The 20,395-nt window shown below is 36.1% G+C and overlaps 2 protein-coding genes across 2 annotated transcripts; one reads left to right on the top strand and one right to left on the bottom strand.

Annotated features, from left to right (window-relative positions):
- The first annotated feature begins 17,062 nt into the window (after positions 1 to 17,062).
- LOC142522830 (uncharacterized) lies at positions 17,063 to 19,388 on the top strand. The gene is made up of 6 exons (XM_075626387.1): positions 17,063 to 17,232; positions 17,403 to 17,479; positions 17,573 to 17,720; positions 18,309 to 18,431; positions 18,571 to 18,795; positions 19,012 to 19,388. The coding sequence occupies exons 1-6, from the start codon at positions 17,149 to 17,151 to the stop codon at positions 19,153 to 19,155; spliced, it is 801 nt and encodes a 266-aa protein (XP_075482502.1). The 5' UTR covers positions 17,063 to 17,148; the 3' UTR covers positions 19,156 to 19,388.
- LOC142522831 (uncharacterized) lies at positions 19,351 to 20,100 on the bottom strand. Its single transcript, XM_075626388.1, has 3 exons — positions 19,833 to 20,100; positions 19,624 to 19,738; positions 19,351 to 19,543 (listed from the first exon to the last, which is right to left on the bottom strand). Exons 1-3 carry the CDS (start codon positions 20,052 to 20,054, stop codon positions 19,470 to 19,472), a joined length of 411 nt encoding a protein of 136 aa, XP_075482503.1. The 5' UTR covers positions 20,055 to 20,100; the 3' UTR covers positions 19,351 to 19,469.
- Between the last annotated feature and the right edge of the window lie 295 nt (positions 20,101 to 20,395).

Raw genomic sequence — 20,395 nt, 5'->3', positions numbered from 1 at the left:
AAAATTCCTATGTTTTCCAGAGAAGAATTTGATGATTGGAAAATCAGAATGCAGGCTCATTTGGCTGCACAAGATGATGACATGTGGTATGTCATAACTGATGGACCCATGAAGATTCTAAAAACAAATACAGCAGTTGCCATTACAGAAGGAGCACCGCAAAGAATAGAAAAGCCCAGAGATGAATGGACAACTGAAGATAAAAGAAAAGCAAATCTTGATAATGTGGCTAAAGACATTTTGTACAAAACGCTGGACAAAGTAACCTTCAGCAAAATAAAAATGTGTAAGACAGCCAAAGAAATTTGGGAAAAGCTAATCCAGCTGTGTGAAGGAAATGATCAAACCAAAGAAAACAAACTTTCTGTTGCAGTGCAAAAGTTTGATAACATCAAAATGAAAGCAGGAGAATCGATGCTTGAGTATGATGAAAGAGTAAGCAGTATCATCAATGAGCTAAATGCACTTGGAAAAGTGTATACCAACAAAGATATTGCACTAAAGGTAATGAGAGGTCTTCCCAAGGAATGGGATGTCAAGACTATGGCAATGAGAGAGTCCAAAGATCTGAACCAAATCGAACTTCATGATCTGTTTGCTGATTTAAAAGCCTATGAATTTGAGATGCAGACCAGAGAAGGAGAACCATCTACCTCTGCAGCCACAACTGCTCTAGCTGCTGTCAGAACTGAACCAATCAGTTCAGTCGAAAAATCTGCTGATCAGTTGAGTAATTATGCTATGTCATTGTTCATCAAAAAATTTGGAAGATTCATGAGAAAGAATCAAGGGAACTTCCAGAAGCCATACCAAAGGAACAATTCCAAAGATGAACCAAATGCCTGCTATAATTGTGGCAAATCAGGTCACTTTATTGCTGATTGTCCTAAACCCAAGAAGGACAGTCAAGGCTCAACTGATAGAAGAAAGAAATCATATGAACACAAAAGAAGACCCAAGGAAGATAAGAAGATCTTCAGAAAGAAACATGAGGTACTCTTAGCTGAAGAAAACAAATCTAAATGGGCAGAAACTGACAGTGAAGAGTCGGAACCAGAAAGCTCATGCAGTTCTAGTGATGATGAGGAAGTAAAGTGCTTGATAGCTAATGATGCAGCAGAAGAATCATCTAGCCAACAGGTATTTGATTTCAGTTCAACTGATTTCACACGAGAAGAACTCATTCTCACACTACATGACATGGTAAATGAGTATCAAAAGCTTGCATCATCATTTGAAAAACTCAAAGCAAAGCAGACTGATCCCACAGACAATAAAACCAAAACTGATGAATCAGTTGATGGGTTGAGTCTAAAAAGGGAAATTGCTGAGCTAAAAATAGAAAGAAACAAAAATCAGGAATTAATCCAGAAGTTAATTCTTGAAAACTCAAAACAAACTGAGCTTATTCAGGCTTGGAACAAATCATCTGTTGCATTGACTGATATACAGAACTCCCAAAAATTAGTAACTGATAAAACTGGTTTGGGGTTCTGTAACCAAGATGAAATGTCAACCAATGATACTCAACCAAAACTGAATATAGGGCAAAGTGAAATACATTCACTTTGTCAAATCAGTTATGGTACAAGAACAATCAGAGCCAAGTAAACTGGTTGAAAAGCCAACTGAAAGTATGAACAAGGGCAAAAGATATGGTATTGGTTATAGCCCAAAAGTGGTAACTGATTCATGCAGTCAGTCACCAAAAAGCTTTTACAAAAACTATTCGAATAGTTATTCTAATTACTATAACTGCAAGCCAGTTCAGAAGAGATATAGACTGAACAATCAGTTGAATAAAGCTAAAACACATATTGTATCATCCGTACACTACACAAGCACACAAAAGCCGAGAAAAACCATTTGGAATGCAACTACTGGAAAGTCTGTTAGACTATTCCAAGTATGGGTTCCTAAGGGACTAATCAGTTCAGGACCCAAATAGATATGGGTATCAAATTATATTATGTGCGTGACTGCAGGTAACAGGTACAAACAAGAACTCAATATGGTATTTGGACAGTGGATGTTCGCGACATATGACAGGAGATGCAAGTGTGCTATCTCAACTGATCAAATACAGTGGTCCAAATATCAGTTTCGGGGACAATTCCAAAGGTAGAACTGTGTGTAAGGGTAAGCTTATCCATGGTAATTTTACTTTTAAAGATGTTCTATTAGTAGAAAACCTGAAGTATAACTTGATCAGCATCAGTCAGTTATGAGACAGTGGATTCTCAGTACATTTTGACAAAAACTCATGTTCAGTCAAAACTTCAACTGATGAAATCATACTAACTGGCAAACGTTGTGGAAACACATATAAAGTCAGTTGGAATGATCAAACTTATGCACCAGTTTGTTTTATTGCTTCCAAATCATCTAAAAACTGGTTGTGGCACAAGAGACTAAGTCATCTAAACTTTAAATCCATTGCCTATCTGAGTAAACATGAACTTGTAACTGGTTTGCCCAAAATAGACTTTTCAAAAGAAAAACTTTGCTCAGCATGTCAGTATGGTAAACAAGTACGATCTTCTTTTAAAAATAAGGGTTGTAAATCTTCATCCCGATGCTTAGAACTGTTGCACATGGATCTCTTTGGTCCTATACCAGTCATGAGCTTAGGGGGAATGAAATACACCTTGGTAGTCGTAGATGATTTTTCAAGATTTACTTGGGTTATTTTTCACAAATCTAAAGATCATACTGTTTCACAACTGATAAAGCTCTTCAAAAGACTTTTAAATGAAAAATCGGTTGGAATTGATCGAATAAGATCAGATCGAGAAACTGAATTCATCAATCAAACTCTTTCAAATTTCCTAGAAAATGCTGGAATTAAGCATGAGCTCTCAGCAGCCAAAACTCCTCAGCAAAATGGTGTAGCTAAGAGAAGAAATAGGACCCTTAAAGAAGCTGCTAGAACAATGCTTGCTGATTCTGGTATTTCTCAAAGGTTTTGGGCAGAGGCAGTAAACACTGCATGTTATACTCAGAACAGATCAATGATTAATAAGAATTATATGAAAACACCATATGAGATCTGGCATGGAAGAAAAAGTATAATTACTTATTTTAAAATATTCGGCTGCAGATGTTTTATCCATGACAATGGTAAAAATTATTTAAAAGCATTTGATGCTAAATCTGCAGAGGGAATATTTCTTGGATACTCATCAGTTAGTATAGCTTATAGAGTCTTCAACAAGAAAACCCTAAATGTTGAAGAATCAGCTCATGTTGATTTCGATGAAACTGAACTAACTAATAAGCCAACTGATCAAGTTGAGTTAGTTGATCGATTTACAGATATCAGTTTGGAAGATGGTGACAAAAATGAATGTCATAATAATCAAAACATATTTCAAACACCTGAACCAGAAGTATTGGATCAATCAGATGCACATGAAGTCGTTAGTGATGATCAGTTGATAGAGCATAATGATAACACTCAAATACCAGTTGACGAAGCACCAACTGAGACTGAAAATTGTGTTCAGTTACCAACTGAAGGAATTGCTGATACAACAAATACTGAGTACAGATGGAAAAAATCACATCCACCTGAACTGGTAATAGGAAATCCATCAGATCCAGTAAGAACTCGAAATCAAATGCTAAACTTATTTATCCATTCAGCTTTTGTTTCACAACTGGAACCGAAGAAAACTGATGAAGCTCTTGCTGATCCTAACTGGGTAAATGCAATGCAAGAAGAGCTAAATCAGTTCACTCATAACAATGTCTGAAACTTAGTTCCAAGACCGATTTCAAAATCTGTCATAGGTACAAAATGGGTTTTCAGGAACAAACTGAACGAAGATGGTTCAGTTGGACGCAACAAAGCAAGACTAGTAACAAGAATACAGACAAGAAGAAGGAATTGACTATGATGAGACATATGCTCCAGTTGCAAGACTGGAAAGCAATCAGAATGTTTCTTGCTTATGCATCATACAAGAATTTCAAGGTCTTTCAGATGGATGTAAAAAGTGCATTCCTAAATGGCCCAGTTACAAGAGGAAGTATATGTTGAACAACCCCCAGGTTTTGTAAATCACAACTTTCCTGATCATGTATATCATTTGAACAAAGTCTTATATGGTCTTAAACAAGCTCCCAGAGCTTGGTACGAAACTCTTTCAAAATTTCTAACTGATCATGACTTTTCTGTTGGATCAGTTGATAAGACCTTGTTCAAATTTACTAAGAATGATCACATCTTACTAATTCAAATTTATGTTGATGATATTATTTTTAGGTCAACTAACCCCAAATTATGCGAGAAATTTGCTAAGTTGATGCAGGATAAGTTTGAAATGAGCATGATGGGTGAACTGACATTCTTTCTTAGACTGCAAGTGAAGCAATTGGAGACTGGTATATTCATCAGTCAGACTAAATATAAAAAGGAGCTGCTGAAGAAATTTGGCATGGAATCATGTTCAGCTGTAAATACTCCCATGAGCTCATCAGTAAAATTGGACACTGATCAAGGGGGAATATCAGTTGAGGCGACATTATATCGAGGTTTAATAGGGTCATTGTTATACCTAACTGCCAGTCACCCTGATATTGTATTTGATGTATGTATGTGTACTAGATTTCAGGCAAATCCTAAACAATCACATTTCTCAGCTGCTAAAAGAATTTTGAAATATCTTAAGGGCACACAAAATGTTGGGTTATGGTATTCTAAAGACTCTACTTTCAACTTAGTTGGATATTCAGATGCAGATTATGCAGGGTGTAAGCTTGATCGTAAAAGTACAAGTGGATCTTGTCAGTTTTTAGGAGACAGACTGATCTCTTGGTTCAGCCAGAAACAGACATCTATAGCCACCTCAACAACTGAAGCAGAATACCTTGCTGCTGGTAGTTGCTGTGCACAACTGATCTGGATCCAGCAACAACTAAGAGATTATGGAGTAATTACAAATAATTCGCCCATATTTTGTGACAATACGAGTACAATTGCCATCACCTATAATCCAGTTCTTCATTCAAGGACAAAGCATATAGATGTCAGACACCACTTCATCAGAGATCATGCTTTGAAGAAGGACATTAGACTGGAGTATATATCAACTGAGCAACAAGCAGCTGACATCTTCACCAAACCATTACCCGAGGACTAAGTTTTCTTACTTTCGCAATATTCTTGGTTTAATTGATTTGTCTTAAAATTATTACTAATGTTGTTTTACTAATAGAATTATTTGCAGAAAATAAGAACACAACAAATTGAAAATAATACTTTATTAAGAATACCATCGATCCCAGTTTACAGAAGATATCATAGAACCAACTGAATCCTGTCATTCTCTAATCCAATCATTCAACTCATAAATTTGGATTCTAGAAAATGACCTAGTTGTAGAAATCTTCTCAACCACATGCCATTCTTTCCATAACATTGCTTCTAACAGACATTTGTCATCAATCAGATCTATAACATGCCTAACTTCAAAACGATCAATATATTTTCTTGCTGTTGCTGCTTGAGCACGAGTAGAAACAGCACCACTGCTACTTACCCTCTGCAAATCATGAATCTTGAACCATGTTGACATCACTTTCATCAAGACATATTCTTCCATTGTCTTCTTCAATTCTTCTAAATAAGGACTTAATTGCTCATTAACTTGAATATGCGAACTACTGCATGCATCAGAGTTACTCGAATCCGACATATTGAACTGTTAATTGTCTCACATTCTATCATCTTATTTATAGACAGATGAAATTCAAATGTTGAAGAAACTGAAGAGACTCAAGTCAACCGAAGCGTTTTTTTTTTTTTTTGTTACCGAGGCTTCTTAACTATCAGTTGATCATCATCAACTGATATCAGTTTGACATTTATTATTTAACGCTTAACTAATTTCAGTTCATAGTCAAATTATATAAGTTAGTCTTTTATCAGTTCATTTGTTTAAATTCGCAATTCATATATAATAACTAATGAAACTTATTACTTGTAGGAAAAAGAAAAACAAAGTTAAACCAAATAAATGTTTTATTCAACCATAAATATTTGCTTGGATTACATCTTCATATTTTTCCTCTATATCATCTATCCACATTCTCAACCAAATGGATAGAGATGAGGTAGATGTCTTGAGAAAGCTGTGAGAAGAAGCTATGCGATTAAGGATCTCCAGTTCCTTTCGAAGCATCAGCTGATAGATACGACCATCCGTAAAGATGTCCACCCACACAGCTATGTGCAAGTGCTCCCGCACTTCTCTCAACTTTGCCATCAATTCTGGAGTAGTATCCTCGCCAGTATTATACAGAACTCAAGCTTCTGAAGCTTCTCCCAGTAGTGAAGACTCTCATAGAAGACTTCATCTTCTATCACAGCCTTCCTAGCTTCCAGAGAAAATGGCGAAGCACTCGAGCTACTCGCATCTGCCATTCTTTCGTCTTGAATATTTTCACCAATATGACTGAAACTAATCGTGTTACTTCTATTTATAGCAGAATATCAAGGAAAGCTGAAGGGTCGTCAACGTTTCAGCAAACGATAATCTTTCTGACCTTTAAATTTATTCGCTTTAATTATTTTATGCACTAATTAAGGGGGAAAAAATGGTTTTAAGAGGTTAACTGAGAAGACAAATGTTAGTAAATTCTCAACTGAAAGGACACAGTCTTACAACTGATCGTTCAGTTGGGTATTTCACTAATCTTCTCATATAAGTTAACTAATTAAAACGTATTATATTCCAAATCAAGTGACGTGACTGTCTATTATCTAATGATGAATCTCTTTTTGAAAACGTGGAAGCATTTGAACCGTTTAAATTGTACACACGCTTTTAGCACACGTACACACGTGTTTAGTCAAAATTTTGATGGACTGACATGTGTCCAGAATTTAAACAGTCACATACATATAAATAATTTCCCGCTTCAATTCAGCTTTCTTTCTTACGCGTACATCATCTCTCAGAGCAAACTCATACACTCGGAGCTTGTATTTCGCAAAATTTCAGGTTCCCTTACTCTCAGCAATGGCGAATCAAATCCCAGCTCACATGTTGAACGCCATGGCCATTGATTTTGACTCAGTTCTATTAGTTCACGAAGCTGAAATTAAGAACGTCTTTCTGAAGATTGAATCTGCTGGTCTCATAATGTTTTTGGGACAATATTCGCAGGAGATTTACCCAAAAGAACTCCAGAACCTCTACTCACATGGATACATCAACTCTGATGGAAGCATCATTGCCACTATTAATGGTCAGTTGGTGACCATTTCTGAAGATTCTTTCGGAGAAATCTTTTCATTACCCTCTGATGGATTAGCATACCTTGCTGATGTTAAAGCATCGGATATTGAAGAAATGCAAACTGCTCTCTCTGCTGATGGACGGAAAATCAAAGTTTCCGATCCTAAGAAGGAACTGAAACATGAAGTCCAGTTGCTGGCTGATATCGTAGCCAAAGGGCTTTTGGCCAAGGCAGGATCGTATGCTGCCCTGACTTTAGAGAAGTTTCAAGCTATTATGGTGATTATGGCTGGAAGAAAATTCAACTGGAAGCAACTTATTTTTAGTATCTTGAAGAATATGTTTTCCTCCACCAAGCAATCCAAAGGATTTGCAGTGCCGCTAAGCTATTTGATGAAAGTCAAAGGGTTGGTGGCTGATGATTCTGAGCGATTATCTAAATTCAAAATTTTCAATGGGAAGAATGTTCTGCCACCCAAGACTAAATTAGATATCTCTCCTGATCAGTTCGTGAAGATCAAGAAGGAGATTGGGACACAACAGGCTGCTCCCAAATCAGTTAAACAAGGGAAGACATTGGCTCAATTGAAGACAGTTAAAAGAAAACTGATTATTAGTGAATCTGATTCTGAGAAGACGCCCTCTCCAAAAATTGCCAAGAAATCGAGAACACAAAGGACTAAATTACCAACCGCAGTAGAATCTATTCCTACTGAAAGACTGATATCTTCAGATGCCCAACAGCCTATCAAAGCAGTGCCTCTAAAGATTATTCCACCAGAAATCTCAGCTGGTGTAACAAAGGAAACAGTTAGAATCAAAGCTCGTCTAATCCACATCAATCGTCCTACCATTCTAGCACCTGCCAGACCCAAAGGTATAAAGATTATAGAACTGGTGGATACTACTCGTACTGGATTAGAAATTCCACACATCCTCAGTACTGAAAAAGGCAAGGGCAAACTGATTGAAGAGCCAAGACCATCTAATGCCATTCAAACTCATATTGACCTTGTTTGGGAACAGGTTAATAATTTTGCAGCATCACAACTTAAAATCTATGATGATTGGACCGCCTACAGAACTCAAATTTTTGCTAAGCAGCTGAAAAAGAAGTCCCAGCTGAAAAAGAAGTCCCAGCTAAACAAGTTTATCAGACTAGAAGCAATTGTCCTCAAGGTGGTCAAAGCTGCTACAATTGTTCAGGCTCTGGAGAGAAAAACATATTTTTTTGATCAAATTCGAGCTAAGAAGCTATCTCAACTGCTTGAGAAATTAAAGGCAAACTACATTCCCACCAATCCAACTACCTATAATGATCGAGCTGTGATCACTCAGCTAGATACAGATCTTACTAGCTTGCAAGCTTAGATAAAAATGTGGGAAATGGATCAGGAGTTAGTTCTTCCTGAGGAAGCCTCTGAAGAAGAAGAAAAAGAACCCTCCTCTCAGCAGAAAGAGCCATCCTCAGAGCAAACTATTGTTACAACTGAAGAACCAGTTCAGGATGTGCCACAATCATCTGCTATGGAACATCAGCTGTACTCTGAAGCCGAGTTGAATTTAGCCAACATTGATGAAATCATTCAAGCAGTAGTGACAGAATCCATTAATAATGAACCCATTTCTGAAGAAATTGATCACTCAACTGATCAAATCACTCAAGAGATTCCTATCTCCTCAGAAGCACCAGTTCAGCCAGATTCATCTGCTGAACAAACTTTTTCAACTGTTGTGCCAATTGATCCCCAAGATCATCCTCTAGAGACACAAATTTTGGCTTCATCAGACTCTGTTATTCCTCCAGGCAGCTCATCTGCTGATCAAAATCCACTCTCCCCGCCTCAAGTTCCAGAAGAAATTGCTGCAATAATCACTTCAGTTCAGAATGTTGCTGAAACAGTAGCAACTGACCAAGAGTTGGTTATATTTGATCAAACCACAAGAGGACCGTAATCCTCTCATCAGTCACCTCCTCCTCAATCCACAGAAATGGATCTTGTTCTTGAAGAGATCCAAAATATGCAGCACAATATGCAGCAGATGATTACTGAAATCAAAAGCATTCAATCTACCCAATTCTCTCACACTGTCAAATTGGATTCTTCAATTGAATATGAATCTGCAAAACTGAAAGCTATTCAAGCAAACATGGAGTCTCTTACCCAAACTGTGGATGAGATGAAGAGAGGTCTAGCTCAAAGTCTATTTACAACTCAGGATATAATTAGTCAACGAGTTCAGCGATTGGAAACTTCTGTTTCTAATAAGATGGAATTGCTGCAGACTTGTTTACAAACTGCTGTCTCAAGTATCTCCGCAGATGTCAAAATTTTTTCAACTGACGTTCGAAAATTATCTGACAAGATGGAACTGTTTGACAAAAAGGGGGAAGAAATCAAAGATCAAAGAGCATCTTGAGAAACAGCAGAAGAAACCATCCTGTTAAAATAGCAGTTAATCAGATTATTAGATTCAGCAGTTATTAAATCAAGACTTCTGTCAGTTCAAGAAATTCAACCTCTTATTTTATCTACAATGAGTTCAAACGTTCAGATATTATTTACTTAGTTTTGTCAAACACCATAAAGGGAGAAATTGTTGGAAACTAAATTCTGGAGTTTGACAAACTAATCAACCAACTGAAAATACGAACCAACTGATCGAGCAAACTGAACTCAGCAACTGGACTTAATAACTGAAAATCAACTGACTGATCAGCTGGAAACTGATCAGTTGATATATTCAACCGTATGCTAAGCATTCTTCAGCTGAACATGTCTCGGGAAAGAACAATCAACCGTCAAGAGACATGGAAGATTGCAACGACGCACTTAAATCAATACAGCTTAGAAAAACCCATTTCGGGGAAAGCAGTTAAAACGCCGCATCACAATAAATGAAGGAAACAATATCCAAGGAATAATCAAGTAGAAATCAACGGATACAAAAATTCAAATTCATCTCAAGTTACCGTTGGAGAAGGGAAGCTTATAAATATGACAGAAGAGCAGTTGAAACAAGAGAGAGATCATTCTATTAAAAAGCTTGCTGTTACTTCTGTCCAAAATCTTAGCTCACTCTTATTTGATATATTCGTAGCAGTTAAGGCTACAATTTGAGCTCACTAGCAAGTTGTAAAATGCGTTGAAATTCGATAGTGCTAAGATCAGTTACGCACTGAGAATATTCTGTAATACTAAGAGTTTCAGTTTTTGGCAGTGATAAGTCCAAACTGAAGTAGGTCAGTACAAATCTTGTATTCGATCAAAGTCTTTTAGTGGAAATCCTATCCTTGGGATAGAAGGGGTGACGTAGGAGTAATTTAAATCTCCGAACATCCAGAAACAATATTTGCCTACTTTATTTCAGTTTCGTATTCTATCTTTCAGTCAGTTATTTTCCGCAACTACTTTAGTTTAACTGATTGTCATTGACCAACAAGATTCGAGAATCAGTTTGTCACCAAACTGAACTCAAAATTCGAAAAGATCAGTTTTAATTGTGAGTATTTATTCAACCCCCCCTTCTAAACACTCTTGATACGTTAATCGATCCTATCACAGTTGTGTTGGAACTTTTTAAGTTCGCAATCTTGATTTTGATGCTAACAAAACTTGTTATTGTGTTTCTAACATATTTACTCAAATGTGAAGTTATTAACACAAGAAGCAAACAGTAAATGAATTCTGCACAAACTGAATTTCTGGCAAGTTTCGAAGTTTGGAAGATATCTCTCATCTGGACGATCCAAATTACAATCCGCCGATTGGACTGATCAGAAAACTCAATTTGAAACAAGTTGTATCTCACGTCAGTTGGGCAAAATCGGATGTTATCATTGTCTAATGGATCGCTGAATTACTGAACTGATTGCACGAAAACAGCAATCAGTTGGGTATGAGAAGTTGCGATATTTTGCTCATATCTCTCAGCTCGGTTATCGAAATATAGCGATTCAGTATGCGTTGGAAAGATAAGACGATGATCTACAAATCACTTTCGGAAGTAAAAGTCTGAATCGAAGCTTAAGATACTGATAACTGACGATGAAGTTACTGATTCTGCACAAACTGAAATCAGCTAGGCTGATTTCAGCACACCAGCTGAAACTGAACTGAACCGAACCATTTGAACTGAACCAGACCAGCTGAAGACCAGTTGAACCAGATCAATTGAACGAACCAACTGAACTGAACCAGACCAGCTGAAGACCGGTTGAACCAGACCAGCTGAACTGAATCGAACCAGTTGAACTCAACTAGACCAACTGAACCAGCTGAACTAAACCGAACCAGCTGCTGACATGTTGAACTGAACGACCAGTTGAGTTGATCAGAGTTGACCAGTTGAATAGAGTTGATCAGTCGGGAAAATGCCCAGCAAGATGAATTTGACCTGCCAATTTCAGAAACAGTACAGAAACTTTCCAAACGGTCATATTCTTGTGTCTAACGTATATATCATTGTTGGGGCTTATAAATACAACATCTTGAAGATCAAACAAGAGATTTTGAAGGGGATTTAAAGCATGGGCAGTTAGCATGAAGAAATCAGCTAGTTGAGAGCACAAGCCCTTGTGTGAGGATGCATTTGAGATGAACAATGTAAAGGATAAATTCCTCACACATAATCACTCACACATATACAAGAGAGTTGAACTTCAAAGTTTAGTTGAGTGAGTCTTCACACAAAGACGTAAAACAATGTGTTTGTAGTCTTTGCATATGAGACATTAAACAATATGATGATTGTAAGGTGCTGCCTACAATCTTGAGTGCTAGGAGTTCAGTTTAGGCAGTGGGTAAGTTCTAGCTGAGTGGGTTTGTACAAGTGTTTATATAAATCAATTCTTCTAGTGAATATCCTTCCCAAGGGGAAGAAATGGTGACGTAGGAACATTTGAAGTCTCCGAAAATCCATAAACAAATTCGTGTCTATTTGTTTATTGCATTTACTTATCATTTCCATAGTTTTTGAAGATGCATTATTGAAACATTTTATGTGTTCTTCAAATACCAAAATATTGCATACCAAGTGTTTGATAAAATGCTTCAACTAAAATATTTTTACTCATTCAACTTGCATATATTTTAAATGGTTTACAAAATATTTAATCGATTTCTACGAATGATTATTTCGAGTATTTTCCGCTTGATTTGAACACCAAACTCGATTTAATTCATTGGTGTTCAATATTTCAAGAAGCGAGTTGTTGTAGCTCAACGGTGATGCCTCTAACGATCCTATCAAGTGGTATCAGAGCGGGTGTTCTTGAAAGAATATTGAAACAGATTTTGATGTTTAAAATTCGAAAATTTCAGATTTTTTACACATATATGCAAAACTGAATTTTCGCGCATCTTACAGCGACCGTGGGAAAAATGACATATCTCCTTGGTCGAGTGTCCAAATGACAAACTGCTTTTTGCGTTGCAAACTAGACTCATAGAGGATTACAGTAAAATTTGCAGCCTAATTATGCACTAGAAAATACAGTTTATTTGTTGAAGACAAAGCATATGTGCTGCAGCAGAAAATGAGTCATGGAGAAAATTGGTTAGTTATCCCTCTTCTTTTATAATTTTCAAAATTTCAAAAATATAGGGGGAGACCTCATTAAAATTTTAATGGAGTTATTATCTTTAAATATTGAGGGGGAGAAAATTTGTTTAAAATATTTTGAAAATATGACTTTTTGATTCACACAAAAAATGGGAGAAATATGTTAGTTGAGTTGATTGTTTATCCAAGTTTTGTGATCATCAAAAAGGGGAAGATTGTTGGAACTTTTCAAGTTCGCAATCTTGATTTTGATGTTAACAAAATTTGTTATTGTGCTTCTAACATATTTACTCAAATGTGAAGTTATTAACACAAGAAGCAAACTGGAAATGAATTGTGCACAAACTGAATTTTTGGCGAGCTTCAGTATTTGGAAGATATCTCTTAGATGGACAATCGAAATGACAATCCGCCAACTGGACTGATCAGAAAACTCAATTTGGAACAAGTTGTATTTCACGTCAGTTGGAAAAAATCGGATGTTATCATGATCTAACTGATCGCTGAATTACCGAACTGATTGCACGAAAACAGCAATAAGTTGGGTATGAGCAGTTGAGGTATTTTGGTCATATCTCTCAGCTCGGTTATCGAAATGAAGCGATTCAGTATGTGTTGGAAACATAAGACGATTATCTACAAATCATATTCAGAAGTAAAAGTCTGAATCGAAGCTTACGATGCTGATAAATGACGATGCAGTTACTGGTTCTGCACAAACTGAAATCAGCTAGGCTGATTTCAGTACCAGCTGAAACTGAACTGAACCGAACCAGTTGAACTGAACCAGACCAGCTGAAGAGCAGTTGAACCAGATCAGTTTAACTGAACCAACTGAACTGAACCAGACCAGCTGAAGACCAGTTGAACCAGACCAGATGAACTGAACCGAACCAGTTGAACTGAACCAGACCAACTGAACCAGCTGAACTGAACCGAACCAGCTGCTGACATGTTGAACTGAATGACCAGTTGAGTTGACCAGAGTTGACCAGTTGACCAAAGTTGACCAGTCGGGAAAATGCCCAGCAAGACGAATTTGACTGTTGCAATTTCAGAAATAGTACAGAAACTTTCCAAACGGTAATATTCTTGTGTCTAACGTATATATCATTGTTGGGACTTATAAATACAACGTCTTGAAGATCAAAGAAGAGCTTTTGAAGGGGATTCAAAGCATGGGCAGTTAGCATGAAGAAATCAGCTAGTTGAGAGCACAAGCCCTTGTGTGAGGATGCATTTGAAATGCACAATGTAAAGGATAAATTCCTCACACAAAATCACTCACACATATACAAGAGAGTTGAACTACAAAGTTTAGTTGAGTGAGTCTTCACACAAAGACGTAAAACAATGTGTTTGTAGTCTTTGCATATGAGAATTAAACAATATGATGATTGTGAGGTGCTGCCTACAATCTTGAGTGCTAGGAGTTCAGTTTAGGCAGTGGGTAAGTCCTAGCTGAGTGGGTTTGTACAAGTGTTTGTATAAATCAAAGTCTTCTAGTGAATATCCTCCCCAAGAGGAAGAAGGGGTGACGTAGGAGCATTTGAAGTCTCCGAACATCCATAAACAAATTCATGTCTATTTGTTTATTGCATTTACTTATCATTTCCATAGTTTTTGAAGATGGATTATTGAAGCATTTTATGTGTTTTTCAAATACCAAAATATTGCATACCAAGTGTTTGATAAAATGATTCAACTAAGATATTTTTACTCATTCAACTTGCATATATGTTAAATAGTTTACAAAATATTTAATCGGTTTATACGAATGATTATTTCGAGTATTTTTCGCTTGGTTTGAACACCAAACTCGATTTAATTCATCGGTGTTCGATATTTCAAGAAACGAGCTATTGTAGCTCAACGGTGATCCCCCTAACCGATCTTATCAAGTTGGATTACGTCGTCTTAATTTTAGACCTTACATTCCAGCGATCTAGTCTCAGTGCAAAATTGTTTGAGATCTCTAGTGCGATCCAAACAAGGAATTCAGTATCTAATTGTGGAACTGATTAGATGATTAAAGGAGGTAGATCTGTTTGAATAGATTTACAAGAAATGATATATCCACATAAAAACCGAAATAGTCGAAGCCGACGTTAAATATGCAAGGGTAAACAATTCTATGAACCCTATGGATGTTTTAATTCATGCAACGCGCAAGGAACTTTTCGAACATCAAAACTAAAAATTTTAAGCTTTCGCTGCGTTTTGGGCAGAAGAAAACGATACTCCAACAAAAAAGTACTTGTTTTGTATTCTTTTTAGCTGTATTTCACGAATGTTTTCTGAAAGTGTATGTATGTGCATAGGAATTGCGAAGACATAAAAGATAAGAAATCAAAGTTGAATGTTTGACAGATTTCTACTCCCCAATACAAAGGAAAAATAATCATAGAATATCTCCACAACTAAATTGGAAAAACATTGATGGACAGATTTCTACTCCCAATACAAAGGAAAAATAATCATAGAATATCTCCACAACTAACTTGGAAAAACATTGATTGATAGATTTCCAACAAGAATATAAGAAATCAGTGTTCTTTAGTAAATGAAAAATGGAAATATTGGTGTTAATGTATTTGAATTTTGGTGGGTACCGTTGACAAAGTCAACACCACTTACCTTATAAATCCACGCAATCACACCTATAAAAGAGTGCTGCAGCTACCAAAGTAAAATATAACTGGATAGAACAAAAATGAAATACTCCTTGGTCTTTTCCATCATGCTCTTTGTAACTCTTTTAGTCCCATCTTTCGGTAAATAAATATATATATATATATATATACCTATGTATAAAATTCCCATTATTTATATTTTTCAAAAGCAATGTCATAATAATATATTTATTTATTTTTGACAGGACAGAAAGAATTCAAATTCTGCCCGGCCAGGATCCCAAGAAAAGGTTCATGCGGTGCGGGAGGAAACCGTGATTGCTTTTTTCTTGTACTAGGCCACTTTCCAGCTAGCAAAATGCCCCGTAAAATTAAATGTGTGGATGTTAGACATCACAGCAAATGCACTTGTGAAATTGTTTGCGATTGATAATTAAATCCAAGTGTCATCCGTCATTTTCACATCTATTAATAAATTGTTTAAATTTCTACCTAGTAATTCCTATATATATATTGTGAAATCCATCTTTAAATTTCTACCTAGTCATTTTAAAGAAATGAATGTGAAAAAGGAAAAAAAAATTCCTAATGAGAAAGTATCCATCTTGCTAATTTCAATTTAATTGTGAATATTTAGTTTAAAAAATGATTAAAACCTCAAGTTGTGTCATAAAAAAAAAGGGAGATTTTCTTGAATGGAGCTTCACGCAATTACTATAATCAATTTTAATCTTCAGTTAAATTAATTTACTAAAATAGAGTCTTTTATCATATCAAATTACATAGATATCCCCTATCATTTAAACTCTATTCACTATCAATTTCTTTATCTCAAACTCTTTATTTGATTTTCGTAATTTCTCGAATAATCTTATGAATTCCATGCATTTGGACACAGAGTGGTGATAATTTGAGATAATTCTTTTGTCGAGTATCATTTTTATGCATTTTATTTGTTTAGAAGGTTTGTTGTGCATACTCATAAACTGTTAGAATGAAATAAAGTAGAGACTTAATTGAGATCATCAGATTTTTCGTTTATATTTGTATAAACTCACATTGATGTAATTATTACGTTTCATAACCATGGTAATTGGTGATTTTGTTTATATTATTTTAGATGAGCAACAATCGTAATTAAAATATTATAATCTTGGTGGTTTCGTATGCACTAATTCAAACTAACAATTCATAATTTTATTAAAATATGTTTATTGATATAAGTAAGTAGTATTAAAAAAATTAATATATTATAAATTAAATAAAACAGAACAAATGTTAAATCAATTCTTAAAGAGAAATAATAGATAATTAAACAAATAAATCACGAAAATGGAACATGTGTGTTCGTAGGAAAATGGTATTTTAGGATTTTTTAATTAAATAAGATATAATGCAAAATGTGTAATAAAGAAGGCCATTTTTGAAATTATGACTTTGAAATATACTACAATAATCAATTTCCCTAAAATTCAAAGGTTATTCAAAAAAGAAATTGACTTTAAATCCCAAAAAAAATGGAGGAGCAAATTGAAATTGAGATTGGGCCGTTTGATGAGCCACTTGTCGATTTATGAAGAATTTAGGAGTCAAAGCCCAATACGCCTTGGAAAGAAAAGAGGCCCAACTGCTAGGTCAATTTCACCACCCTCACGAAGAGAAGTTTTGTGATTCTGATCGATTGGGAATCAAACAATGGTCGGTCAATGGAACTGAAGCTTCTTGCTCAATCTTGTCCTCCGCCCAAAATCTTCAAATCCTCTGCATTGTTTGCCAAAAACTTCTCGCAGGTTTCTTTATCCCCACTTCATCTTTTTGTTAGTTGATGACATTGTTTTATAAGCAGTGGAGTGAGTCCTGAATGAGCTTGTATTTGTTTAGGAAATTGTAGGAAGATTGGGTTTTTTTTCCATTTTTGTGAAAATGAGCTAAAAACCGTTGCGGGTTTTCATCGTTACAGAGATGTAAGCTTCATCTTCAGCGGATATCTTGGAAGAGTCAAGATAAGAAAAGCTTGGTTCATGTTTTTGTCAAACAGTAAATCCATTTCACTGAATTTCATTTACGTTCATTTGCTACTTATTCTCTAACAAATTTGTTGCTTATGGTTTGATTGTTTGCATGTTGCAGAGATGAAACTCTGTCTTCCATTTCAAAATTATATGGAGTGCCAATTCTTGAAATTGCTACTTCTGGCAAGGATATTGAGGATAGTGGGCTTATTTTTGAAGGGAAACATCTTGATGCCGCTTCTCCTATTATCGCATATGCTCAAGTGGTGAGACTTTGTTGATTGATTTCTTGAATGCGTATGTTTGTCGGGATGGAGGTGTAGATAATCTAACAGGAAGTTAGAGAATAAAAGTCAAGAGCTTGGTCCTGTGTGAAATCTGTAGACTAATTGATGTTTTGGTTGCAATTATGTTCAGTTATAAATGAATGATGTGATTCTTACTATGCTATATTTTGCAACTTCTGAATCTCAAATTTGGCATCCCGGTGACTTTAGTGTGTTATGAATAGAGTGCGGAAATTTAAAATTATACTTGAAATTGAACTAGTTTTAGAAACACTTCCATACTTCATGAATTTTGTTTGGGGGCACGCCTTTATAGTCCAATATCTGGCCAACTTGTATACTTCATGGACATTTAGTTTCTGCCATGTGTTCCCCATGTCCCTCTTACACATTATGAATCCAGTGTTCAAGTACAAGAGTATTGTCAACTTACATCGCATCGTTCGAGCTTTTAGAAGAAGTTGGGTTCTAACAACCAGATGACAAATGCAGTTTAATCAATTGACTTGCCATCTGCTTGAGAAATCTTTGTTATTGTTTTGGTACTTTTATCTCTTTTCTTATCAGCGTCACTTTGGAGGCGGGGAATGGCTTAAAAATAAGTTGTCTAAAACAAGTCAAGACTTGGGATTTCGAGGCAGAGAATGGAATCAGATCATTATGAAGCCATCGCACCATCCTTTAATTAGAGTAAGCTTCTTGATTGTACTAATCTTCGGGTTCAAGTTTCACTAATGTGTTTTGTAAGTGAAATATGGTCAGCTTTTGGGTGCAAACGCACGCTAGAAGTTAGTTTCAACCTCAACAAACTTGTCCATGTTATCGTCAGGCTAAAACCACTAGTTCTTTTCTGGTTCTGGTACCTCTGGTAGCCTTTTGCATCGGATGCATAATGGTGGCTGTTAGAATTAGAAATGCTAAAGATCTGAGAAATCAAGAACCACAAATGTCCGGAGTTCATCAACGCATGTCTAAAAGCACGATATGGAGAACGGCTCTCAGTGACTTAATGAATCCAGATGGAATGGATACTGAATGTGAACCAGATTCTGCTGTAAGTAGTAAAGCATGTTCTTCACGTTTTATGCTCTTGAGCTTTTCAAGAGTGGTGTTGTTCGCACCATGATTCTTAACTTACAAATTTTTGTGGGTATTTCGAGGAAAATGCTGTGCTGCTTTTATACTTTTAGCATAATACAGTAATCAACTAATTTATATAAACTTTTTCTCGTCATAATTTTGATCTGGTTGCACTTGACATCCGTGGCAGCATGTCTCCGAAGACGAGGAACAACAACCTCACATCTATGAGCACTCTGGTGATTGTGCAAAAGTTGAAGATGACTATCAAAAGTTCCTTTCCGAGTGTGGAATGAGTGAATGGGGCTATTGGCGTGGAGGTTCACCAAAATAGAGCCTTGGAAGCTGCTTTTTACCGACTTTTACTGTGCGGAAGCTTTGGATGTCATTGTCGCAGGATTATGGCATCAATAATTGAGATGATTGTATAGTGTTATCTCGAGATAAAAGTTTGTTGGTAGACGAAGTGAGTCCGATTTCTAGCACTTCGCCATAGGATTGTCAATAGAGAAAAGTTTGTAAATAACAGTTCAAGATAAATGATACCTGAGATAGCATTTCAAGTTTGCTCATGAAATTTAGCAAAACAAAGCGAGAAATATAACTGTTCTGATGTACCCAAGAAATTCATAAAACACAGCAAATACATCAACGGACATTGCGAGCTTTCTGTTCCTGACCTAGTCCCAGTGATTTCTGTGCATCTGCTATACCTTCAGGATCTGGCACACTCAAAGAATTCAGAAAGGTAGGAAACAAGATGATGACATAACAGTAACACACTCTCCAAGGAACTACTTACCGAAGAATTGAGTAAAAATCCTGGTGAAGAAGCTCAAATTGCGTGAAACATTGTAGGCCATGGCGGGAGGAAGAGGTTTCACCATCGTGTCGATGCTGAAAACACGTTGAAGGAACTGCACAAGCACGTCAAAACGAACAAATTTCAATGGATATCAACACTTGGTAACCAGACAACAAAAAAAATGGATTCCTTCCATTTAAACATACCTGGAAGTTGCGCTGGAAGCTGTATCGCAGCTCGGGATCGATTTCAGTGAGGGAGTCTTCGTCGAAATCGGAATTTGGGGATTTCTTCTTGGCGGCGGGGACGTGCATCGTAGGTGTGGAACCTGGTTGGCTCGTGACTTTGAGCCGGGCGTCTTTGAATTTCTCGTCACTTTCAACTCTCCATGGAGCCGAAGTGAGCAGCTCTTTCTTTGTCTTCGCCATTAATTTGCAGGAATAGGAATAATCAACTGGGAAGAACAAGATAAGAAGATTTAATAAGACGTCGTTTGAGGGCTTGAAAAATAACTAAAAAAAATTTATTAAAAAATTCATAATTTCTTAGGCCAAAGTCTGATATACCAAAATAAATTTCAAAACAAATATAAAGTGATGTGTATGAATGAATCAAAATTTAAAAAAAAATAAAAAAAGGGTTCCTACTTGCGTTAATAATGATGCTACAAAATCACCGGGTCAGTAAATTTCTTTCTACTGCAACGTACGCTGACACTCTTGAAAATAATCAAAGGAACGTAAATTACGAATTAGTTCATTATTATTAT

This window comes from Primulina tabacum, chromosome 13 (assembly GCF_025594145.1).
Source record: "Primulina tabacum isolate GXHZ01 chromosome 13, ASM2559414v2, whole genome shotgun sequence".
Lineage (NCBI taxonomy): Eukaryota > Viridiplantae > Streptophyta > Magnoliopsida > Lamiales > Gesneriaceae > Primulina > Primulina tabacum.
The sequence above is the reverse complement of the archived record's forward strand: the minus strand, read 5'-3'. Positions and strand labels throughout refer to the sequence as shown.

What these genes read in the sequence shown, in the direction of transcription:
- LOC142522831 (XM_075626388.1), bottom strand. Translation starts at nt 20,054, where the DNA reads ATGGCGAAGACAAAGAAAGAGCTGCTCACTTCGGCTCCATGGAGAGTT. An exon ending in GCTTCCAGCGCAACTTCCAG is followed by an intron (nt 19,739 to 19,832) that starts GTATGTTTAAAT and finishes GTGCTTGTGCAG; the next exon opens with TTCCTTCAACGTGTTTTCAG. An exon ending in GATTTTTACTCAATTCTTCG is followed by an intron (nt 19,544 to 19,623) that starts GTAAGTAGTTCC and finishes TGAGTGTGCCAG; the next exon opens with ATCCTGAAGGTATAGCAGAT.
- LOC142522830 (XM_075626387.1), top strand. Translation starts at nt 17,149, where the DNA reads ATGGAACTGAAGCTTCTTGCTCAATCTTGTCCTCCGCCCAAAATCTTC. An exon ending in TTGCCAAAAACTTCTCGCAG is followed by an intron (nt 17,233 to 17,402) that starts GTTTCTTTATCC and finishes TCATCGTTACAG; the next exon opens with AGATGTAAGCTTCATCTTCA. An exon ending in TTATCGCATATGCTCAAGTG is followed by an intron (nt 17,721 to 18,308) that starts GTGAGACTTTGT and finishes TTTTCTTATCAG; the next exon opens with CGTCACTTTGGAGGCGGGGA.